The sequence below is a fragment of the Nansenia antarctica genome (genome assembly GCF_963989245.1).
Source record: "Nansenia antarctica genome assembly, chromosome: 4".
NCBI classification, from domain to species: Eukaryota; Metazoa; Chordata; class Actinopteri; order Argentiniformes; family Microstomatidae; genus Nansenia; species Nansenia antarctica.
This window is the reverse complement of record NC_137689.1, coordinates 20,922,660-20,948,434: the sequence shown is the minus strand read 5'-3', so window position 1 is coordinate 20,948,434 and position 25,775 is coordinate 20,922,660. Positions and strand designations below refer to the sequence as shown.

The following is a 25,775-nucleotide window of genomic DNA, read 5'->3' as shown; positions in this document are numbered from 1 at the left end:
ACTCAAATTCCAATTCTGCTAAAGAGCATGTCCCCCACTTCTGTTTGTTTGACAATGCTGCTTCCTAATCAACAGTCTTTATGGGTCTACGTATGGCTTGCAATAAAAGAATGTAGTACTATACCTGTTTAGAGTTGGGATGTTCCCTCTGCAATCAAACAACATTGATTACTGATTACTATTGGTTAGTGGCAGGCATCAGTGGGAGGAGCCAGTCAGGGTTCAGATCGGTGTGTGTGTGTGTGTGTGTGTGCCATAACAGTTGGAAACTGTTCTGTTCTATCTGAATTAATGTCCTGTTTTACCACATATCGAATATTATGTGGTAAACGATGTGTTATGATTAGGGATGGGTCCGATGGGTCCATTTAAAAAAAGAATACAAAAATGTTTTGTTGATTAGTTTATAGGTGCTAGGATTGATTCATTTATCTCACACCACGGGACATAACTCGAATAAGGTCACTTTCTTTTTGGAGCACGGCTGCGTTCAGTTGTGCCAGTGGAAAGTGAGGGCAAAGTGATCTTTCTCCAATTATTTGTATTATTATAATAATTTTCGATTTGGACCACCTAATTCGACAAACCAATTCATCGGACTCATCCCTAGTTATGATTTAGATCATTGCTGCCAATCGTGCGTCCTTTTGAAAACACCAACCTCCCACCTAAGGGTGGAAGAGATGGCTTGAAAAACACACACCCCTCCTCCCCCCATGACTGCTCCTCCACAACATGCAACAATAAGTTCTTAACAAAGCCTTCTTCGTGGCTAGTGGCTCAGTTCATTCCTCGGGGTACGGGACATGCATGCAGCTAGCTTCCATCATGACGGTGCAGTAGTCAGTCAATCAATCATAGTTGGTTAATGACAAAATGGGTTAAAACCAGGGGTGCAGGCAACAGTTTGAGTACTGCAGCTAATGATGGATGGGGTTACAGGCTGACACAGGGTCAGTGAAACCAGCCGTGTGGGAACGAAGCACATACGTCACCATTCACAGCACACAGACATACACAGACACATACAGGACCATGACATATCCACATTGGCATGAAGCGACAACATACGACTGGGAATGACCAGGTTCGGGATCTATTACAGGTTCAAGGGGCGGTCGTCATCGCAAATGCTGAGCATGTACAAAAAAATCCTGAGTTTCTCTCTGGTTTGTGTGTTTCTGAATTCCAAATCTGGGATATGAGCTATATGAGCTTTCCCCCCTCCCAAAAAAACCAGGGTTGGATATCCGTTGGGACCGACTGGAGGGAGAACGACAGAAGTGGGACTCCTTTTGTGGGGTCGTAAAACTTAAAGTTACCCACTCACACACTCGTACGGCAGCAGCGAACCAGGGGAAAGTATTTGTGTGTCTCACAGAATACCTGCTATTGCACATGAGGAGCATTGTCAGGAAGAGGACACGGTGTGATGGGGTGGGTGCTGGGGGGAGGGAGGAGGGGGGGGGTGGGGGAGGGAGGAAGGGGGGGGGGGGGGTGACCCCGTGGAACAGAACAGAAGAGGAGAAAGGACAGGGCTGTAGAGGGTGCGTGCGTGCGTGCTTGTGTGTTTGTCTATGACAGTATGTGTTAGAGTGAGTGTGTGTGTGTGTGTGTGTGTGTGTGTGTGTGAGAGAGAGAGAAAGCGTGTGTATGACAGTATGTGTGTGTTTATGTGTGTGTGTGTGTGTGTGTGTGCGTGCGTGCGTGTGTATACCTGTTGGGGTGAGAGGTGGGCAGCATGAACTGGAACTCTACAATGCAGGTGTTGTCCTTCAGCTGTCTGTGCTGGACACTGTTGAGCTCATAGGCGATGTAGGCTCTGCGCACATACACCTGGGAGGGAGGGGGGGGGGGGCAGAGGTAGAGTTAAGGTAGAGTGGAGGTCTGTTACTGTGCCTTTTTCTCACCGCAAAGAATAGAAAGGGGTTATTATGATGTTCTGAACTCATTCAAAGACGTCTCAAACCTGTTCGTCGGGAGCAGGGGTCACAACAAGAACACATATAAACTAGAAACACTGTTGTTATTCGAAGCATTTCTAGGCCGAGTCGCAGGTTTTTCCTCTTCTCACTGGGACGTGTCTCTAGGTTCAGTGGCTAGGAGCGGGTTCCCTCCCTGGGTGTCTCTCTACACACCAGCAGTTCAAAGGGACATTATTGTGCAATGTTCTGTCTGCTTCCTCTCACCTCCAGGGCAGCCATCCTGACCACCTGGTTACTGTGGTAAAAGAAGTTGGGCAGCACATCAAAGATGGAGGTCTCCGACAGGATCAGTTTCTACAGAGAGAGAGAGAGGGGGGGGGAGGGGGGGGGGGGGGCGGACGGGCGGACGGACGGACATGAAAGGGTAAATCAAAAATACGATTCTCCGTCTGACCCAGAAGCACCTCATTCCACTCATTCCACAGTCAACCCCTGCCCCCCCCCTCCCCCCACTGGAGGACCTCAGCAGTGTCACTGCAGATGCCGGCAAACGTTTCTCGTCTGTGAGAGACGGAGAGAGAAAACCGGAATGACTAGAAAGCGACGCGGCTCCTACCTGCAGGTTCTCGATGCAGAACTGGTGTCCGTACATGTCGATGGCGGAGAGGAAGATGGACTCCACCTGGTTGTGGCGGAGCTCGTAGGAAGGGAGGTGGGAGGCGATCAGCACCTGAGGACAGAGAGGCAGAGAGGTGGTGGTGGTGGTGGGGGGAGGGGGGGGGTTGGGGGTGACAGAGAGATGTGAGGGGACGATAACTAACTCATGCATATTTCCTAGAAGAGGCACCAGATTTGGAATACCAGGACAATGTTGCCAGAGGTAACTGGCGGGGCTGACCTGGCGGGCTCGGAGCGCCACCTTGGCGTTGGTGGTCTTGCTGAGCTGGGTGAGCTCCGTCAGGATGGCCATCAGTTCGTCTGTCAGCGTGGGGTCCCGGCCACACAACTGGTCCTGCACAGTGGGGGGGGGGGGGGGGGGGGGGGGTAACAAACACTTCAGTCTGGCTCTCACACACACACACACACACACAACACTTCACTTGAATGTAGATCGTTTATTTGAAATGTATTTCACGTCGTACTGTTCCAACTCTTTTGTACAGGCGTTGTGTATCTTTGGGTGTGTTATTAATGTGTTATGATCATCATGGTCGTGGCAGAGAGCGGTGTGAGGGAGGACTCTTACGATGAGCATGGTGACCAGCAGGTTCTTCTTGGTGACCTGGGCGTGGGAGAAGATGTAGTTCAGCACGTTGGCCATGTCGCCCTTGTTCTCCTCCCGCAGTGTGAACACACACTTGTCGTAATGTCCTGGAAACACACGCACACGCACACACAGACACAGACACAGACACAGACACGCACTCAGTGGAGAACAAAACAAGAGAGCAAAGGAAAGTGAGATGCTTGTTGTGTAACAGTGCCCTCCTGTGGACAAACTAAGCAACTGCTTCATTAGAGTTGGAAGGTTTAAATCCAAGATAATGCTTGTTCTTCCATTTTTTTTTATCCAAACACTTTTCCTAAAACAACTCAGTTAAGAAGCAGTTAGGTGTCGTTGACTGTTGCTCACCATTCTGGAACTGGACCTCTACTTTGAGGTACTGTCTGAGCAGGTCCATCACCACTGCCTTCATGTGACCACGGATCCCACTGCGGTACCTGAACAGAACATACACCGTCTGTCAATAATCTAGTATGAAACAAGCAGCCAGGAGATGGCGCCACTGCAGTAGAAAGCCAGATGCTCAACACAACACATCTAGATTCCAGACACACTGGTGGTGGAGGCAGAAATCGGAGGAAGGGCTCAATTTCATGGAATGGTATCAAATGGTATCAGCTCAGACTCACTTCTGCACCAGCTGCACGATACTCTGAGTGTTCATGAAGAAGACCTCTCGCTCCGACTTCCTGTTCAGCGTGGCGGCGTGGCTGTCCAGGATGTTAGCAATCTGGAAAACACCCGGGGGGGGGAACCGATTATACGCGACACTTCACTATAAATAATAAAATATCTGCAGCCTAAATAATAAATACCGTGTCTGGGTTTTGAGACATGTGTGTCATGTCTGTGTGTCTCTCTGTGTGTGTGTGTGTGTGTGTGTGTGTGTGTGTGTGTGTGTGCGTGTGCGTCAGCATACCTGCTGGCTAGGGAACTGGCAGAGCACAGAGGTGATGTTGCTGGCGTACTGAGCCATCTCCTTCTTGATGCACTTCTCCACGGCGGGGGGGATGCGACCAGAGACGCTGGTCATGATGTCCTGCAGCTCCAGCAGGGGCAGGGAGGGGTCCCTCAGGGTCTTCATCAGCCTCTCCACCCACTCCTTCAGCTAAGGAAACACACACACACACGTCAGCATTTTTCTCACTTACCACACACAAATGAACACCCCCGGAGTGAATTATCCTTTTAAAAAAGGGATGGTTCAGTCTATATTCATGTTTAGATGAAATATTATTTTATCCAGTTCTCCACTCCGCTACCACAGCGATGGCTAACAGTTAGCGGTGTCCTCTACAACAGACAGGACTCTAACAGTTAGCAGTGTCCTCTACAACAGACAGGGTTCTAACAGTTAGCGGTGTCCTCTACAACAGACAGGACTCTAACAGTTAGCGGTGTCCTCTACAACAGACAGGGTTCTAACAGTTAGCGGTGTCCTCTACAACAGACAGGGTTCTAACAGTTAGCGGTGTCCTTTACAACAGACAGGGTTCTAACAGTTAGCAGTGTCCTCTACAACAGACAGGGTTCTAACAGTTAGCAGTGTCCTCTACAACAGACAGGGTTCTAACAGTTAGCAGTGTCCTCTACAACAGACAGGACTCTAAAGGCCAATGCACAGGGCGTGCGATTTTGGCGCACAACAACATTCCAAGATTCTCAATTCACACCACCGAAGTGTGTGGGTGTGAATGGAGAATCGATTGTTGTCGTGCGACAATATCACATCGCACGCCGTGTGCATTGTCTCATTCAAAACAATGGAATCGAATTCGCGGTGCGACAAAATCGCACGCCGTGTGCATTGGGCTTAACAGTGTCCTCTACAACAGAGAGGATTCTAACAGTTAGCGGTGTCCTCTACAACAGACAGGGTTCTAACAGTTAGCAGTGTCCTCTACAACAGACAGGGTTCTAACAGTTAGCAGTGTCCTCTACAACAGACAGGGTTCTAACAGTTAGCGCCGGTGTCCTCTACAACAGACAGGATTCTAACCCATGCTAGGCCTGTAGGATATGAACAATATATCATATTAGGATACTTTTGCTAGATATTGTAAAAGCAATGTGAGTAGCGATATACCCAACATTTGGGCAAACACTTGGAATAGAAGTAGAACCCGACCGATACTGGATTTGAGTCCGATACCAATGCTGATTTATTGGAGGCAAGTGTCACAGATTGAGAGCGAGAGCAAGATTAGGTCCTTTTTAGCACAGTTTTCATAAGAAAACAATGGCAAAAAGATGCTCTTAACGCTCTTAAGACCTGAAATGATCTCCATTGATAAAATGTTTTCTTACTCTTACAAGTTATATTGCATTTACAAAAAACATGAACAAAATGCTCTGTGAAAAGCATTTTTCATATACTTGACATACTGTTAGAATATCCCCACCACTTTCTGGTTGACAACCACTGTAATTACCAGTAGTGGTTTATTCCAGCCCCCTCCCCAAGACGACCTTCATCAAAGTAGTCATTTTCGCTCTCATCACAAGAGTAGAGAAACCTGCGTTGTGCGATCCACGCTGATAGAGTTAATTAACTACACACCCAAGCTGCTTGTGACACAACTTAGCTAGAACATCTGACTCTAAAATTCATGGATAACAAGCTAGCCATGACTGGTGAAATAAAATGACTGGTAAATAATACCTTACTGTGTGTCTCATTATGCAGAATAGCTCTTCAGTCAACAACTGTTAGTTAGCAACTGTGCTAATTGACTGCAGTTCAACGAGGTAACTTTGCTAAATTCAGCTACTTCAGTAGGCACTCAGGTAAAGCAAACACCAATAAACAAGTTTATTCATTCATAAAAATCCATGTCTATATTGCTCTGGAAAACCCAAATGTCTAATTTGAAGTGCTGTATAGTGTATTTTTTAATTTTGTATTGAGTGAGTGTCACAAGCGTCTTGCAATATGGAATTGCACATCGATAGTGCCGTACTCCACACACACAACATAGTAAAACGAATATGTTTTCCACATAAGGCTTGCTGATATGTTTGTTTTAGGGGGAGTATGGACAATTACCGTAACACTAATAACATGTGTTTTTAAATAGGATATACTTCAACAGACACAACAAATTATATTATTTGTTGATAATTATAATATAATATATAATTATATTATATTATAACCTGCATTACAGAGGGGATTGAAATTCCGCTATTTATTTATTTATTAAAATTGTGACATACATTCTTTGCCTTATATGGTCGTCATGCTGATGGAATGAGTGGTTGCTAAAACAATATTTCATAGTTACAAGCTGCATCTTTTAAGTTTTTGAAAACACACTTCAATGATGTCATAATCAGAATCTATGATTCTTTTTCTGGATTTCCCAGGAAACAGAACCAAACAGAACACTCCAACTGTGTTCTTTTCAGGAAAGACAGACAAAGCTACATTCAAACCACAAACCTTGCTGGTGAAATGCAGTCGTGCAATACTATGAATTCCAACGCCTTCCAGTTCTACAGGTCTCAGACTGCTCTTTCAGGCACTGTTGCCAGTGGCGAGGAGCCCCAAAGTGACTCTGACGACTTGTCAGGTAAGGGCTAAACTTTATTTTCTCCCTTATCCACTAATCTGTTATTTGGTTTTGTTTGTGTAAGCAAATTATTCATACACTTTGAGCATCTACATGCCTGTCCTGTTTGGTCTGCAGCTTGGGGCTTCTCTCCTGCTGGGCCAAGAGTAGGGAGCCCTGCTAGCAGCCAGAGAGACCATTTGGTGTTGGAGATCACCCTTCTTCTATCCTGGCTCTCTGAACTTTCTCTCTCAGATCGACCTAGAGCAGACCCTCTGCCTGGCCCCAGCAACCCTCAGCCTGGCCCCAGCAGTGCTCGGCCCAACCAACACAAGAGAGGCAGGGACTGGGTAGACAGACCAGTGGTCCAACCAAACCGCAAGAGAGCCAGGCCTGACCCCAGCAACCCTCTGCCTGGCCCCAGCAGTGCTCGGCCCAACCACAACAAGAGAGGCAGGGACGGTGGAGACGGACCAGTGGTCCACCCAACCTGCAAGCGACCCAGGATATGAGACCATGTCTCAAGAACTCAATTAGGACATGGGGACTTAAAGCATCCCATTTATCTTTCAATGTATCATTCAATTTAATTTAAAAAAGAATTATATTTGAAATATTTTAATTGCAATATTATTGACTTTGTATTGGCTCTTTTAGAAACATAGGTAAGTATTTTGTGTAATATTTTAAAGTAGTGTTATAAATAATATATGAATTCTAAATAAACATTTGAAATGATCACTGACTATGCTGTTTTTGTTACATAAAGTACTGTGTCCATGACTTTTTGGATTATTGAGCAGAGCGTCAAAGAGTGGCCAATAATGCAGCCTCTTGTAATGTGGATATCGTCTGTAAATGGTAAATGGTAAATGGACTGCACTTATATAGCGCCTTTTTTGCTGCTCCAAAGCGCTTCACAACCCTCTGCCTGGCCCTAGCAACCCTCTGCCTGGCCCTAGCAACCCTCTGCCTGGCCCTAGCAACCCTCTGCCTGGCCCCAACAACCCTCTGCCCAACCACAACAAGAGAGGCAGGGACCGGGGAGACGGACCAGTGGTCCACCCAAACTGCAAGCGACTCAGGATATGAGACCATGTCTCAAGAACTCAATTTGGACATGGGGACTTAAAGCATCCCATTTATCTTTCAATTTTAATTTAATTTAATTAATTGTATTTGCAATATTTATAATATAATATAGTTAATATATTATTGCAATATTATTGACTTTGTGTTGGCTCTTTTAGAAACATAAGTAAGTATTTTGTGTAGTATTTTAAAGTAGTGTAATAAAGGTTATGTATGAATTCTAAATAAACATTTTAAATGATCACTGACTATGCTGTTTTTGTTACATAATGTACTGTGTCCATGACTTTTGGGATTATTGAGCAGAGAGACAATAATGCAGCCTCTTGTAATGTGGATATCGTCTGTAAATGGTAAATGGACTGCACTTACAGTATATAGTGCCTTTTTTGCTGCTCCAAAGCGATTTACAACGGCCTCTCATTCACCCATTAACACACACATTCAGTGGCGGACTGGCCATCGGGCAAGCCGGGCAAATGCCAGGAGGGCCGCGAGACTCTGAGCCACTCAGAATGTATTATTTAAAAATGTAAAAATAAATAAATAAATAAATAATAATATTTGTAATTTTGTCTCTGGTGGTTTTCATTGAAAATAACTTATTTCAGCAAACCGCGGCCCAACACATGTTACACCGGCCCGGGCCGGCCGCACAGTTCTGCGCAGATGCCCAGGGCCTAACGGATTTTCTCATGATCAACTCGTTGCTACGCAACGCTAGATAACTCGAGTAGAAGAAGAAGAAGAATCGAATATAAGAACGAAATGTATCTGGGCAGTAAACAACCAAAGGGTGGGGCAGAGAAAAAGAGGGACAAATCAAAGAAAGCTCTATTGGCGGAGGGGGGGGGAATTAAAGAATATAATCCAGTGTTTCCCCTAGGTTTGCTGCCTTGGGGGGGTGGCATGGACCGTGGCATGGACCGTGGCATGGACCGTGGCATGCTTCCAGGGGGTAAGACCCTGCGACATACCAGCGTCATGTCCACGGGGTGTACTAACTTGTACATTAAGCCGCCTCACGCTACGGAAACAGGAGATAGGCTCCTTCCCTATGGGCCATTAGGCTTGAGAACCATCGGTTCTCAAGGCTACTTACTTATGTGGTCTTGACTACCTGTCTACTTTCTCACCTGGTTCTTGCTGTCTCTCTCTGGTGTGCCGACACCATCCTGCTCTCTCTCCTTCTCTCCCTCCCTATTTTGCTGTCAACCAAAATGCAAACATAACAACCAGAGTATTTATAATCTAATAAGAGGCATAAATTGATCCATATCAATTTATAACATAATTATAATTGAATTTTTGGATTGTTGTGGGCAATGCAGTCAGATAATGTCATTTTGACATTACTCTCTCACCTGGAAAAAAAAACATGTCCAACTATACTATAAAAAACAGACATTTCAAATGCTTCAATCCACTGTCCATGTACTGTAAATATGCCATTATGGTATTACCATGAAGCACAATTCTAGCAGAATAAGAAAGATTGTATATCTAATTTAAGTAAAATAATAAAGTGCATCCAGTTAGCTCTTTAGTTCTTTGACACTATTTACACAATGGAATTATAGTCATTGTCAAGTGTCAGTCAGACACTTTCTAGTCACAATAATAACGACCAATTTTAACCAACTTTCTCTGTCAGAACACTCAGCAATTATATTTGCTAACGTTTCAACTTGCTTACTTTCTATCTGAACTGAAGACATCTCACCCGGCAAAAACTCTCTCGCGTCGCGCGCAATGTTGTATTATTCTCCAGCGCGGCACAGCGCGAACCGAAGTGTGGAGATAGGTCTGGCTATGCGAGACTACTGGCGGACTAATGTTACCAACTTGTCAGCTTGCCACTTGCCAGATTCGGGTTGGGTGCGTTTAAAAAACGCGGATATTTTAGCTTGTCAGATGTTTGGTGTTTATGTCAGTAATAATTCCTCTTTCTTGGGGGGGCGGGTGGTTCCGTTGGGGGGGCGGCCCGCCCCCCCCAAGGCAATGGTAGGGGAAACACTGCTATCTGTTTGCGAAGCAAGCAGGTGCTAGCAACACTCCTCAACTAGCACTAGGACTAACATTAAACTTGTGGTAGAGGGAGACGACGAGTTAGAGAATGATTGACAGGGTTGTAGTAGAGAAAAACAAACTACTTAGTAGTCTGCTAACTACATGAAGGTAAGACACATTTATTATTATATACACTGTGGCTGTGCAGTGCTCTTTTTCTGCTTTGGTGAAGCTAAATGTAATGTGCACTGTGGCTGGTGTATTGTTTAGGCTCATACATGTGATGGTTCATGTAACAGTTTTTTTTTGCTAACGTTATTGTATTTGTGTCAGAGCAGCTTCTCTTAGCTACACCGAGTCTATAGGCTTAACTGGACCTCAATGTTTTCAGCAGGTTCGAGCAGTTCAGTGTTATAGCATTAGCTAGCTGGCTAGATAAGTTAACTTAGGCTGTGTCCACCAACAAGCTGTATATTTAGCTAAACGGCACCAAGCTAAGGTAAATAGCTAGCTAGTGTTAGCTAGTGCTAACGTTCACCATCTCTGTAGTCAGCTCTGTATCGCCAGTGGACACACACCTAATGTCATCATTCCGTTTATAACAGCAGTTAACGTTACACTGCTTTCATTTTCAGAATTTGATGAGAGCGATGCAGTTAATGTGCAACAACTGGATGCAGTGGGAAAGTGTAGTTGGAAGTAGGGATGCACCGAAAGTTCGGCCACCGAATGTATTGGGCCGAAAATAGCACAACAAAGTACATTCGGTGTGAAAAGGCTATTGAAAGAGCTATTGACTGATGACTGCCTACTGACAAGTCATATAATGACAGCAAACATGTCGGTAGTTTGGCATCTGTCCTCTGAACGACAAGGAGAGACACATTCCAACATTGACTTCCGATTTCAAAATAAAAGCGCGAGCTAAGCGTTGTTGAAAATCAATGACAAATCGCTAGTCAACTAACACAGCTTGTTTTGTGAGCCTGCTAACAATGTAAAGTAGTGTTCTAGTAACTAGGTAGAGTGGGGATTACTCACCAAATCCAATGCATTGCAATATTTTGGCTAAGATAGATGCCACAGTTCAGGTTAAGTCAGTCACTGTGGATTGTTGTCGGCACTCTGAATTCATCAGTGATTGTAGTGTATGTCAGTGTGTGTTACGTGTTCCAAATGTCTACATTCAATTCTAGTCAGTCGAGTTATCTCAAGCTTTTTATGTTAACAATCCGTGTAGCGTTTGGAAATAGGGCTGTTGTGTCGCAAATGCCAGGGCTGTTTTTTGATCCCAGTCCGCCCCTGCACACATTCACACACCAATGGCGGCAAGTTGCTATGCAAGGCGCTGGCCCGCTCACTGGGAGCAATTTGGGGTTCAGTGTCTTGCCCAAGGACACCTCGACATGTTTTAACTATGCTAAACTACGTACCGCTGGAACCCTTCCTCCTGGAGAGGGCGCTGCTAACTGTTCACCTGAGCTACGGTCGCCAAGTGGAGAACGGAAACCGGAGAAGACTACGAGGTCAATTCAGGGTAGGATGATATTTCACCTCCACGTGGTGAAAAATAGGCTGAGCCATCCCTTTTGAGTGTTTGCAGTGTTTCTCTCTAACCTTGCCGCTGAAGAATGGTTCTGGAAGGCAGTAGCCGCTCATGATGTGGACCAGGTGGTCCAGCGTACTGTAGAAGACCCGGTGCAGCTTCTCTCCTCTCAACGCCACCGCCTGGATGACGGGCAGGGCCCCTGTGTACAGCTCCGCCTGAGAGACCAGAGGGATATAGTTACAACAGCACACTCCCATAGTCTCACACAGTAGAACACAGTAGTAGTAGTACACAGTAGAACCCCCACATTCAAATGGAACACAACACTGTTGATGACATTTTAGACACATTGGTGAAATCATCGGCATTGGATGAACACACACACACACACACACACACACACACACCTGTTGTACTTTGCTGGGGTCATCCAGCTGTAGCTTAGCGATGACACACCCAGGCTCCAGCACTGCACCAACCCTCTTCACATAGTGGATACAGCCAGACTCTCCACAAGTCAGAGTCATCACCATCTTCATCACCTGAAACAGACACACACACTGTTTACAGATAATGTGTCTACTACACAACGTCTTAAATACACACACACACACAGCAGATACAACAGATATTCACTCTACTACACTAGAGTCAGTAGAGTGTACACACACATACACACACACACACACACACACCTCAATCTCAACGTAACACTGGCCAGAAAACACATGTCCCCCGTCCTCCACAGTGTACTGGATGAGCTTCCCTGCCGAGGGCGAGCGCAGCAGCGAAGGGTCGTTCTCCTTCTCAAACACACATGTCTTGTTACCAATAGTGATGCGGTACCTGGAAAAACACACTTAGTTACAAAAGTGCTGTACAACATGAACAATACAACCAATAAAACCATATAAACAACAAATACAATGTAAACAAAATGAACTGACGCCCGACCGTACACCCCGGAAAAGCAAGACAGGGAAAAACATTCCGGTGGGAAGAAATCCTGATCACTGTCTCTAATAGTGCATGTCTCTCAGAGAAAATATCCTTTTATCGGACCAGGATGTAATATATGGATATATATCAGACGTATGCGCTAGCACAGGGCTCATGGATGTAAACAAACCAAGCAGTAGCTAATCTGGAAACGATAACCTCACTACTCCCTAAAAACCTTGTAGTTTGCGATTGCCGCCAAATAAGTAATTCAGGGTGAAATCCTCAAAGTACTTTTTCATCTACAGAACGCCTTTGGAAGCCGTTTTTACATGACCACACGTCCAAAAGAACGATTGAGGTAAAAAAAAAAAAAAAAAAAAAAGAGGAAGAAGCATCCCTTTAAGACACTATTGAAAATACCAATACAAATGCGTGATGACGATTAGTATTACCTGTCCACCTCCTCCTTCATATATGTGGTGTAGCTGCTACCGTCGTAAGAGAGCAACAGACCCCCGTCGCTGAGGCGGTGGACGTCCACCTCGGCCAGGGTTCTGTTCATGATGACCACGTAGGAGTTGGGCGACTGGCGCGTCACCTTCAACACGTACTTGGTGCCCTCGTAGATCAGCTCCGCCTCCACGGTGTTGAGGAGGGTGTGTGCCGGCAACACCTGGCCCCTGCAGAGGGAGGGAGGGAGAGAGGGAGAGAGGGAAGGAGGGAGAGAGAGGGAAAGAGAGGGAGCGAGATTGGCATGTGTGTGTGAGTTTGACTTTTCGGCTACTTTCTACACTCAATCATCCAACGTTCGTCCACAAACTCATCCCAAGCTCAGCCTGCCGAGAGAAGCTGCTATCCTACGACAGGGGGTGTTCTTTTACCTTTCTAGAGAGTGCAGGAAGTTGGACACACTGTTCCGGAGGTTGACGTCAGCCACGTGGAGAGCCCCGCTCACGATGCCCAGCATCGTGTCTGGCCGCTCTGCCTGCCCGCACACACACACACACACACACACACACACACACACACACACACACACACACACACACACACACACACACACACACACACACACACACACACTTAGATACAGTGCCCTGCATAAGTAATGGGACAGTGAAGCATTTTTTTCTTCTTTTGGCTCTATACTCCAAAAGCTTTGATTTTAAATCAAACAATTACTATAAGGTTTAAAGTAGAGATTCTCAGTTTTTATTTGGTGCTATTGGTGTACATACACTCACTGAACACTTTATTAAGAACCCTACTATACTAAAATGGGTAGGGCTTTGCTCTCAAAACAGCCTAAATTCTTTGTGGCACTGATTCCACAAGAATTCCACATCAAATTCCTGCAGATTGAGACGACTTTTTCTTTGTGTCATGCTGCAATATCATGCTTTAGGTAACCATTAGAAGATGGGTACAGCAACAGTACTCAAATAGGCTGTGGCATTCAGCGTTGATTGATTTGTATTAACAGGCCCAAAGTGTGCTAAGAAAACATTCCCCACACATTTACACCACCTGAATGAATGAGACGGTGTACAGGTGTTCCTAATAAAGTGCCCAGTGAGTGTATATACATTATTCGTTGTGGAATTACAAATATCTTGATACAGAGACCAGAGATCTAGCATGCTTCGTTCATCGCCTTCAGAAAGACCAGTTCTATATAGGATATGCCCGCAGGACAAATCTCTATAGGAGAAGACGGGACAGGAGCCAATCTTCTATCTTCTGTTCACAACGTTTACCTGCATCTTCTCTGAGATGAGCCTGTCCAGCCAGCCAGTGTCAATGGTGTTGCTCTGGAAGCTCTCCGTCTCCAGCAGCTTGATGAGGTATTCTACTGTGGTCCTGAAGTCTCCTCTGATAGACAGCTCCTTCAGGGCCACCACCATGTTCCTACACACACACACACACACACAGACACACACACAGACACAGACACAGACACAGACACAGACACAGACACAGACACAGACACAGACACACAAAATGAACTGACAGCAAACCCAAACCTCTATATACCACCACAGGGTTCATCATCAACCCTACATGACTATTAGCCTTCACACGCACCTATCAGGTTTCTTTATTTTTTCTCCCCCAGATAGTGCTAGCTACTGTAGCTATGTTAGCCCAGCACAGACAAGTCACATAGCTATCAAAACCATTATTTCGGTTGTTTTATTTCAATGTCTTTAAATTCTTTATGCTACTAACAACAAATAGAATCATGGCATTGAAACTCAACTCGATACAGTTTTAAGACCAGTGATATCGAGTGATCTGTTTGTGTGTACTTACGAGATGGCCTCCTCGCGGTTCTCTCCCCAGGAGAAGCAGTGGCCGAACTGGGAGTCGGCGAACTCGTGCAGGCCCCCGGCCGCCGCCACACTGAAGTAGCCCCACACATTCTTGTTGCTGCGGAAGTTCAGCTCCTGGACCGTGCCCGAGCTCGGCTTGAAGCCCTGCCAGGAAACACAAACCTCGGCTGAGCCCCTGACTCCAGGATCACTCTCTGTGGCTCAGTTGATATCGCATGCCGCTAACAACGCTTAGGTTTGAGGGTCGATTCCCGCCGGGACCATATACTACTGAAAAATGTATCCACTCACTGTGATGTAAGTGGCTTTGGATAAAAGCGTCAGCTAAATGGCCTATATGAGTATATTACCACGGTACACCAACAACAGGAGGGGTTACCAACCTCGTCAGGGTTCTCACTGGTGATGCGGGCGGCGATGACGTGTCCCCGTGGGGAGGGGGCCGTGGACAGACCCTCGAAGTCGATGAGACAGTCTCCCCAGGGCTGGACCCCGTACATCATCCTGATGTCTTTGATCCTGTGGAGGGGGATCCCCATGGCGATCTGACAGAGGAAACGAGGGAGATAAGAACAATCAAGAGAGACGGTCGGAACGGTTGACATCGTATCTGTATCAAACAGGACTTCTCCTTGTACCTCCATGCAGTGAACAGTGAACAGCAGTAAAAATCGGTAGTTTTTTTATTTTTTTACGTGGCGTTTTTCCAGGGACTTTGTTTTTTACGGGGTGGGGGGGGGGGTGAGGGGGTTTATTTGTCTGGGATGAAACAGATCTATTTCTCTTGTACTGTTTTTTAATCTCAGTGTCGGGAACACTGTTATCACACTCGCTCCTCCGCATCCCCCTGGCCTGGCCATGATCACGGCTGTATGTCCCCCTGACAGGAAACACACACAGCCTCCTTGTATATGATACTGTTCTTTGTCCCTAACCGCAGAGATTAGATAGTGTGTGCCTGTGTGTGTGTGTGTGTGTGCTCCCGTGTGGTGGACAGAGTTGTTCCCTCCCCCCACAGGCCTGCCTGCCTGCCTGCCCTCCTCAGTGGTTTCCCTCCTTCGGCTTGAGCGCCATTGACCTACATACAGCAGGGTGGTCATGTGACCTGCGTCTCCTACTGCTGCGGCTGCTGCTAGAGGTGTCCGGGACAGTGAAAGGGGGTGAAGAGGACGATGAAGAGAGGGGTGGGGGACTGGGAGGCTTTGTGTGTTGCTGCACATCGGCTCCTTCAAAACCCAGCCGGTTGCCATGGAGACAGGGGCCTAAGGCTAATGCGAAGCGCTCCGGCGCAGTGAAGCGCTCCGGCTTTTGTGCCTTGCGCCACGTTAGAAGTCGGGGGCCCTCGAACGATGATATCTGTGACTTCCTGCCCTTCATTCACCGCCACCGTGTGATCTCTGGTCAGCAGCTAAGAAAGTCACAAGGTGGCTGCCTCTAAAATCCGAGTGTTGTTGTGTAACGTTATGGGTTAAGTCATGTTTTTTTGCGATGCCTTCCTAGGGTCTACAGTGTTTTTGGAGTGTCAGTGATTGGCCCCTCCTCTATTGTCCGTCCTTGTGGAGTATCAGGTTGCTAGATTAATGTGTTTTTCTCTTTATTTTTTTGGCCTAGATACCATCTAGATATCTGTTTTCCAGACAGCCAGACCTCACAGGAATGAGCTGTCCCCACAAGACCACATCAAAGACATACACACACACACACCCCCACACACACCCCCAAACACACACACACACACACACACACACACACACACACACACACAGACACACACACACCCACAACCCCCCCCCCCCCCCACACACACACACACACACAAACACACACACACACACACACACACACACACACACTGACTGACCTGCAGCTGGGCAGCAGGCAGGTTGACGTCGGCCACCATCTCAGTGCAGGGGTGTTCCACCTGCAGACGGGGGTTGAGCTCCAGGAAGTAGAAGCTTCCGTTCTGACTGTAGAGGTACTCCACCGTGCCGGCGCTCACGTAGCCCACCATCTTAGCCAGCTTCACTGCACACTGCCGAACAAACACAAACACACACTCACCATCGGGCACTTCCGTCACAGGTCAACGAGTCCGCTCGTAGAACACGCAATGACACAGAACAAAAAAAGGGACGTGTCGAAAAAAGTCACAAATTCATATCGACAGGGCTCCTCGCGCCAGTGTGACGAGCCGGGTTTTCGAACCTGGGTTCTCTCCTGTATGTGGAAGACCCAAGCCTTCCAGTCTAAGCGGCTGCGTCTCGGGGCAGGGCTACCTCATCATAAGAGTGTTGTTTTCCCAGGTCACCTCCGCTACACCAGAACCCCTCTTTTACTGTACTGTACTGTACTGTACTGGGTTTAAGGGCATACCCTCTCCATGTCCTCGAATATGTCTGACGTGGCGATGGTGGCGGGCGCCTCCTCGATGATCTTCTGGTGCCGCCGCTGGACGGAGCAGTCTCTGCCGAACAGGGAGATGGCGTTGCCGTACTGGTCGGCCAGGAGCTGGACCTCCAGGTGGCGCGCGTGCTTGGCCAGCTGCATGACGAAGATGGGCGACCCCGGGACCTCCGTCTGGACCTGGGGGGGGGGGGGGCAAAGAGAGTGGGGTCATGACTGGGTTCACTCAGGATCTTCAGGATCCAAAAAGCGGATCACGAAAGACAGAAGTTTCACCTGGTCACTCTATTTTCTAATTATGTCGAATTTTGGCTTAACACTAGAACGGACATGCGTGGGGTCATTTGAGCCTGTGAGTAAATCTTTTTGCACTTAAAATTTCAGGACCCTCCTTTCATGACTTTCCCTAGATATGTGCGTTCTACCACCCAGTATCCTTACATTTTCAAAAATCACATCAGGATAAACTAGTATAAAGCTATTTTGCAGTTTTTCTGTGTAGGAGGCAGGCTAATGTACAACTAGTGGTCGTTGTGTGTAAATAGAGCTTTCCATTGTAAAGACTATGGTCATTTCACCATGGCTCATATAGTAGGTAAAAAAGGCACGGCTGTTCTAGTGTTAAATGGCTGTATGGTTCACTAGACCAAACACTCTTTTGTTTCCGGCTAACAAACTTTTTTTTAGGTCATGGGTGTGAGGGAGCCAGGTATGCCCCTGTATGCCTAATCAGGTCGTTTCTTGACAATACCTGTCTATTTAGAGCAGAGGTTCCCAAACTTTTTTTAACCAAGGCACCCCTGAAGCTTTCCCCCTTCTCCAAGGCACCCCAACTCTACGAAGATTTAAAAAATGCCTCGGAGCTTAAACTAAAAACAATACACGATGAATTGGTTTGAAAATGTGTGTTTATATATAATACATAAGTATTGCCCCAATGAATTTTAACAAGATAATAAAAGTCATAAATGAACTGTAATGGATGGGCAAGAATGCATAGGTCAGTCAAACTATCGCTAAATTAAATAAAATGGTGGCCCTCAAGGATTGTACAATATGGGAGGAGACTCAGAGGGAATTCTTCACACAAATAAAATATCAAAGGCCTGTATAATCAATCAATGGAACAATGCTTTTTTGGGGGGCTTAAAATAATGCCTTAAAATGTAATTCTCATTTCAATGCTCATTCTGAGATTATTATTTCACATCTGAACCAAACGGGTAACTCACAACTATAATAATTTAACAATAATAATCATGACAGAATTGTAAAAATTGAGAGAAATACAAAACAAAGAAATATGTTGTATCAATATCATCTTCCAATTGTTCTTTGTATGGCAAGTCGTGCTCACTGACAAAAGTTATCAGTTCATCTCGGAGCTCATAGACACGGGATAACACCTTGCCCCGCGACAGCCAGCGGACCTCTGTGTGTAATAAGAGCCCCTCATGCTCGGACCCCATCTCATTGCACAATGTGCTGAACCGCTGTGACTTCAGCGGGCGTGATTTTACATAATTAACCATTTTCACCGCTTGGTCCAAGACTTCAGTGAGGAGTAGTTAGTTAGTAACTAGTAGGCCTAGTTAGTAAATTAATATCTTTCAAATCTGAGAAATATATATTTGATTTGCTTATGAACTCCATTGCACATGTAATAAACAAACGTTTATTAATGTATTTTTTTTTTTACGAGCAGATTTGGCGGCACCCCCGGACAGGTGCCCACTTTGGGAACCTCTGATTTAGAGGACCCACCCAGCTCAAGAGCTCCCCTACAGGTCAAAACGTCTATATAATGAAACGGTGTTACAGTGTAGCCGTGCAGACGGAGGTCGACCGCTCACCTGTCTGTAGAGGTTGGGGAAGTCGTCAGCGCAGTTCACCTTGCGGATGCCCTTTCCCCCGCCCCCCTCCGAGGCCTTCACCATCACAGGGTAGCCGATCTCCTCGGCAGCCTGGAACACCACACACACAACCGTGAGCCTCCTCGCGGTCGGCCAGAAGCCCCGCGGCCAAACCCACTCTCATTCACGTCTCAATCATGTGTGTTATGATGTGTGTCATTGTGTGTGTCATTGTGTGGGTCATGGCTGCCAGGAGTACCTTCATCCCCGCCTCCACGTCGTGGATGCAGCCCTGCTCATACAGATCGGGGGGGACGTTGATGATATTCTTCTTCTGGTCGCTCTCTGACCACTCCACCGTCAGCCCTGAGACACACAGACAGACACAGACACAGACACAGACGACACAGACACAGACACAGACACACACACACACACACACAATCAATCTCCTTGCTCCGCACAAACGTCAGGGACAATTGACCGTATTCACTATTCAGGAAGTAAACGACCAGATAGATAAACAGCTTGTTGCAGCAGCAGCCTGACTGACCTAGTCCACTCCAAGGGAGGGTAGGGATGCCAGCGGTCTGAGCTACGATGGAGGAGGCGATCTTGTCCCCTAGCGCCCACATGGCCTTGCTAGGGGGACCTGGGAGGGGACACAGAGGAGAACAGGCTGACCACTCAGAGACAGAGGACAGGGCTAGACATTCAGACGTCAGACACACATGACACTGTATTACATTGGTGCTGCTCATTGAGAATCAAGTTGTTTAAATATTAACAGTTGTGGTCTTTCGTCATGCAGAACTGATAGGGGGGAATAAACAGGTTCTCTGGGGGTAATTCCAGGTCATATTCAAATGTGGGGAGACGTACAACCACAACCACCCTCAGTTTCTGTCAGAGTGAAACTGTGGGGGAAAAGAGGAAAGGCTGCCTGCCTGTCTGCCTGCGACAGGTTCCAACTCTGTTGCACAATCAAGAATGCCATTCTCAAAGGTGTGTCATACTAGGCTTGCGGCATTGCAAAGCCTGCAGCTGTATGTCACTGTGAGAAAAAAAAAAAGATTAATGTTTTGCAAAAAAAAAGAAAGAAAAAAGGGTTGTTTTTTTAAACATAAGGACACCCAATCTTACCCATGAAGGCAATGCCATTCTTATGCAGCAGCTCTGGGAGTTTGGGGTTCTCTGACGCGTGGCCCCATCCTGCCCAGACAGCCTGGAGAGAGAATTTACAATCACCCACAGGCAGTCAGACACAGGTACAAACACACACCTAAGTTCCTGTCATTTACTATCGAACAAGAACCTATGCTTGAAATGGAAGATCAATGGCTTGAGGTACTCTACCTGCACCGGTATACGTTTAGCAATGTCCAAGATGAGCTCCACATTGGCATAGTTGTTGTTGTTGGTCCCTCCTGGCACAGGCACATAGTGGTCGGCCATCTTGATGTACTCTGCGGATGACAATTACGGGAAAATCCTTTTTATTTGACCGTGATTTATACAGTTAAGTCCATTAAAAACAGTGCGGCCAATTCACCCCTAGACGACCGGTCAGTATCAAGGGGAGCGAGCACAGCAGTAAGTAAACCGCATAATATAAATTAAAAACAACATACAACATGCAAAGTTCAGTCAGAGTCTCGAAACAATGCATGTGGTAGAATCTCCTTTTTTTCTAGCTTTGACGCTATTGGCTTGCTATGATCATATGTGAGCCTCAGTCCCCTGAAAGACAAACTATTTCACACATGAGAGAATATTCAGAAAGCGATGCTGTTTCTAAACCGTCAAGCAGTGTTTTCTTCTGAATTAGGGCAGGCTAAATGGCTGTTCAGTGCAGAACCACCAGCCTGAACCAACAGAGAGAAGCCTGGTCTGCTTGTTTAAACACATTTGCCTAGAGAGCGTCGTCATGGGTTTTGCTGGGTCATTAGACAGCAGGGTTCTTTTCAGTAGCGGACCGTTGTTGTCACCCTCCTGTCGACGCCACACAGGAAGAAAACTGAAACAACTCACCTGCGTTAGCTTTGAGGTCCTCCGGTGTTACCATAACAACAAAGCGGATAGCCCTCTCGTTGCGGAACATCTCGTAGGCCCAGCGGCGGATGGAGCGCATGCACTTGACCGCAGCGATGCCGTTGTTGGCGATAAGGACCTGGGCACGGGGGGGGGGATATGAGTGATTCATACCACCGCTAGGACTGGATGGCTCTCTGTCCAGAACACACAGGGTTAAACCACCTCTGGACGTACCTTCTCGATGACTTTATTGCCTCCGAAGCGGGTGACAAACTCGGCCGGGGAGGCCACGGTGAAGTCTCTCTGCAGGTCGATGCGGCGGCGGTCTCGGCCTTGCTTGACCAGGTGGAGCCCTGACATGCTTGGTCTGTGTGAAGAACTGACATTAAGTCGGCATGATGAATCAGAATCCACCCAATCCGAATCATTCACATCCACAACCATCCACATAATGACAATCATTTATTATTATTCCTTTTTTAATTCAACAGTCGACACTAGCTCTGTGTTTATGTCTACCACCGGACAGATACGGGATAAAGGGATCAGGGGGGTATTTAGAGGGCTACTGGTGCTAGGGAGCAGGAGATTACTGTATCTCATCTGAGATTAGATAGCGGAGGTGGCCAGGGCGTGGCAGCCCAGACACGTTTTTCTCTTTCTCACAACCGGCAACTAGAAAGCACCAGGTTATGAGACAGACATGACAATCATTGATGAACGTGAGGAAAAAATAGGCTTCCTAGAGAGATGTAAACCAGTCACAATCAACTGCCTTTATCTACTTAGCTGACGAGAGACATAAATGCCACTGGGGAGAAGGGAAATGTCCTCTTATTGTGTGGGACATTGTCACTCTGCAAAAAGGTAAGGGAAGGTAAGGTTCATTCCGGAAACGGTTTACACAGGCTTGGGCAAGAGTTTTGATTGAGGGAAAAACTGGGCCCCCTGGAATGGAGCTCCACCCTCTGAGGGAGCCGGTGGGCGGATGTGGAGGGAGGAGGCAGAGGGTGGGGGGGGGGGGGACCCAGTCACCACAGTCATCCCAGGAGGGTGTGTCAGAGCCTAGGCCTGTGTTTGGCTGGCTCCAGTGGCCTGACACTGCAATATTGCCTCATGATGGGGGCGCTGGCAACGAGACTGGGGCCTCTGATTGACGGCCAAGAGAATGGTACTTCCAGCTACAGAACACCCCCTTATTCTATGAGAGTGAGAGAGGGGGGGGGGATGGGGGAGGGGGGGATGGGGGAGGGGGAGGGGGAAGGGGAGGCAGCCCCAGCCTTTTTCTGTCCAGTATTTCCAGTTTCGACACCATCACTTCTCCTCCTCCTCCCTGCCACCCAACCCCAATTCCCCCCCCCCCCCCACTCTCCCTCCAGTCCCCCGTGGTCACCATGAACCAGACAGGACGGGGCAGCTGTGACACTAATAAACTAAATGACAAGGGTCAAACAAGGATCATCAACCAAAAACACGCCTCTCTCCCAGGCGGCCATATCATAACCTGCAGAGAGCTTAACCAAGGTGTGATTATCTTGATTGATTACCTTATGATTAGCTAATATGTATATAGCGTATAGCTGTGTACGTCACAGAGCCATTGTTCAATGTCGGCCTAAATGTGCTGAAAGAGTTCAGACTGACAGGTAGGCACTGTGTGAACTGAGAACACATCCAGTATTTTACATGTTCAGCAGTATCAAGTAGGCTATAGGCCTAATCATGCTGATTGGTTCTCCAAAACCAATTATAACCCTATGGCTGGAACAACACTAGACCTGGGAGAGCTGACTTGCACTAGGATCGGACACAACAACGCAGTCATTTCATGAACAGCACAGATCTGCAGTGAAGGAGCTTTGTGAAGAGACAAAAAGTAGGCCTACACAGGCTACGGTCGCACCACAAAACAAACAGAAATCAAAGACAACGTGAATGCGACGGCCAAAAAAGCAGAGAGAGAGAACTGGCATCTTGTGAAGAAAATGTCATCACCATTAATCTAGCTAATCATTTATTTATTTATTTTTTAAAATCAGATTTTATCCCTTTTTTCACCCAATTTGGTAGCCAATTGAACCCAACCTAGCATCCAATTATCCCCTGCCTATTGCATAGGATCCGCCGCACGACCCCGTGGCCGGCAGCCCCAGAGGAGATCGCCAGGCAGACTAGCTGTCTGGCTCCTCGAGCCCGACACCGTTACTCCAGCACCAGACGGGGGCGGTGTTGCGCGACGGATCCTTGTCCGGAAATATTCCTATACCGCCCTCGGGAGCGGCCGCTCAATATGCCGCTCCCTGTGTGTGCCCCGGCCATATCCGGATCTGGCGAGCTGGGATTCGATCCCAGTCCCCGGTGGGCAGCTTGCACTAGTGGCTAGTGCTTAGACCGCTACACCACCGCGGGGCCCTAGCTAATCATTTTTAACAAAATGTAGCTATATACTCTTCTAGCCAGCTCCGTAAAACCTGAAAGACTTAGCCTACTGACGCAGACGGAATCTTTAGTCTTGTTACAAGACTCTTGTATAGCCTAGGGCCTATAGGCAGCAACACACCTATATTCACTATGTCCATTCCCCTCGACCCAGTGCCTGTGAAAGGAGGCCTACAAACCAGAGAGGCGCCCAGGGAGCTCGGAGCGCTTTGGCAAGGGGACAGAAGCCCGCTCCACTAGTCCTCCCAGAACACACAGCTCCACTGTGGCAGAGTGTGAAGCTGGTGAGGCCACATTTTTCACACACAGAGGAGGGGGCCACCCGGCCAGGGGGAGAGCACTCAGTCAACTGAACATAATGTGCCGAGGCCACCATGTCTTCCTTCTTCTAGTAGGCTATTGTGATGCCCAATGGCCCCTGGTCCTAGCATGCATTTCTTTTGCTTATGATGACTGATGGATAGGTGATTCGTTTAGACACATGTATCTGTTGTAAGTCGCTTTGGATAAAGATACACACAATATTCGTCCAGTTAAGACATATCTGTAATGGAGGTTACTTCATATTCCATACAGCTGGGGGCAGATTATTATAGCAAAAAATAATTAGGAGACCCTTTAATAATAATAATAATAATAATAATGATAATAATAATAACTTAAATTTATATAGCACCTTTCAGGGGACCCAATGACGCTTTACAGAGAGACAAGAAAATAACCAAGAACACTAAACTAGAGGCCCAAACAGGTGGGACCGTTTTAAAGGTATCCACGTTTCAACCCTTTTGAAGTTTTTTCCGTAGTTGAGTATCTTTTAATTCATTATTTCTCTGACTAATGCAATACTAGTCATCATTTTGCATGGTTGAGAGATACCCATGGGCGACCACCACTAAGACACATGATGAGACAGACAATCGTTGTGCAGTCGGCATGCCAATGAAAGGCAGGCCCGGGTTCTGACCTCAGGTTCTGCAGCGGCCCGTCGATGTGGTCGAAGCCCAACTCAAAGGAGCTGCTGTCTGAGCTGCTGACGGACGAGGGGGACAGGGACCGCTCCTTCTCCTCCGGCTGCGGGTCAGGCTTGCCCAGGTTCTCATCCTCAGAGTTCTCCTCCGACACCGAGCCGACCAGGAAGTGGGAGTGCAGCGCGGCGGGCCCCACGGCCGGGGGGTTCTTGGCAGGTGGGCCCTTCTGTGCCATGGCTGGACGACACGGACAGACAGCGAACACTGTGGAGGGAGAGGCCAGTCAGACAGCGAACACTGTGGAGGGAGAGGCCAGTCAGAGCCACGCTTATAAACCCAGAGGCAGGGCTGAGTGCCTGTGCCATGGCTGCAGAGTGCAGACAGCGTGACATGGGGGTCATACTGGCAAGGGCCACTGTTTATCTGGTTGCATCACTGAGTTGCACAAAACGAGACTGACCCTGCATGTGTACTGCAAGACATTGCAAAACAATGACCTGATATGCAGACCTTTGAGGATTGTATTGCCCAACCATCCCCCTTGTACAAACTGTACTCGCTCTATGTAGGCTGCAAGGATAGTATATAACATCTGTCTTACAGTTCCATTGGGAATCACATGAAGTAATCACACACGGGTAAAGTTTGGGATGAAACATGCAACCTTGTCACAGACATGAGCGAGACACACCTTGCTGGCTGGACCTGAAAAACCCGCCCAGCCAATCCAGACATGGCGAGAATGACTGAACATGCAACATGAACATGCCTGGCGTCGCTCTCGGAGAGAGAGGGGGGTAACATATCTAGCAGATCATGTTTGGAAACAAATATCGCCTCCCTGCTGATGGCAAGAGAAGGGAATCCTAGCTACCATCTAGCTAACAGTGGTACTCTGCTACTAGTCAGCTAGGTGGATCGCTTAGCACCGCTGTCTGATCAGTGTAATGAGCTTATCTAGCCGGCTAGCTGACTAACTACTCACCGTGTGAAAGAAACCGACCAGCGATCCTGAGTCGTTGAATCCCGACAGATCGGTGACTTATCTGTTTAACTCAATATGAGTTCTTGACATGTCTTTCGAAGCGGTGAAGGCAGAAAAAGATCACATCATGATCGCGACTAACAACAGACGCTTTGACAGAGGGAAAAGTGGTGCGATGTGATGCGCAGATGGGTTACTTTGGGCCGTTCCCCTCTGACCCGCGGAGAGGACCAATCGGATTGCAGAGACCTGCAGAGAGGACCAATCGGATCGCACGACGACACCCAAAGGGGCGGGCAGAACACTCCGATCTGGAGGAGGTGTGCCCAATGAGAAACCTTCCTCCTGTTCCGTAGGGTTTGTCCAGAACGGCCCGATTCGATGGTCCGATCCCAAATCGTGA

General features: G+C 47.3%; 1 protein-coding gene across 1 annotated transcript in view; it reads right to left on the bottom strand.

Annotated features, from left to right (window-relative positions):
• Window positions 1–25,515, bottom strand: part of acaca (acetyl-CoA carboxylase alpha) — a 54,985-nt gene extending 29,470 nt beyond the window's left edge. Inside the window, 28 exon segments of the mRNA XM_080530254.1 lie at window positions 125–148; window positions 1,718–1,836; window positions 2,190–2,279; window positions 2,542–2,655; window positions 2,824–2,937; window positions 3,172–3,296; window positions 3,559–3,647; window positions 3,840–3,940; window positions 4,130–4,318; window positions 11,481–11,627; window positions 11,820–11,954; window positions 12,108–12,258; window positions 12,807–13,034; window positions 13,236–13,339; window positions 14,112–14,262; window positions 14,668–14,831; window positions 15,071–15,232; window positions 16,549–16,719; window positions 17,061–17,270; window positions 18,944–19,054; window positions 19,203–19,309; window positions 19,497–19,595; window positions 20,087–20,168; window positions 20,300–20,409; window positions 20,975–21,113; window positions 21,212–21,344; window positions 24,384–24,651; window positions 25,373–25,515. Of these exon segments, the coding sequence (XP_080386380.1) occupies window positions 125–148; window positions 1,718–1,836; window positions 2,190–2,279; window positions 2,542–2,655; window positions 2,824–2,937; window positions 3,172–3,296; window positions 3,559–3,647; window positions 3,840–3,940; window positions 4,130–4,318; window positions 11,481–11,627; window positions 11,820–11,954; window positions 12,108–12,258; window positions 12,807–13,034; window positions 13,236–13,339; window positions 14,112–14,262; window positions 14,668–14,831; window positions 15,071–15,232; window positions 16,549–16,719; window positions 17,061–17,270; window positions 18,944–19,054; window positions 19,203–19,309; window positions 19,497–19,595; window positions 20,087–20,168; window positions 20,300–20,409; window positions 20,975–21,113; window positions 21,212–21,344; window positions 24,384–24,622 (3,608 nt within the window). The 5' untranslated portion in view covers window positions 24,623–24,651; window positions 25,373–25,515.
• Window positions 25,516–25,775: the final 260 nt, after the last annotated feature.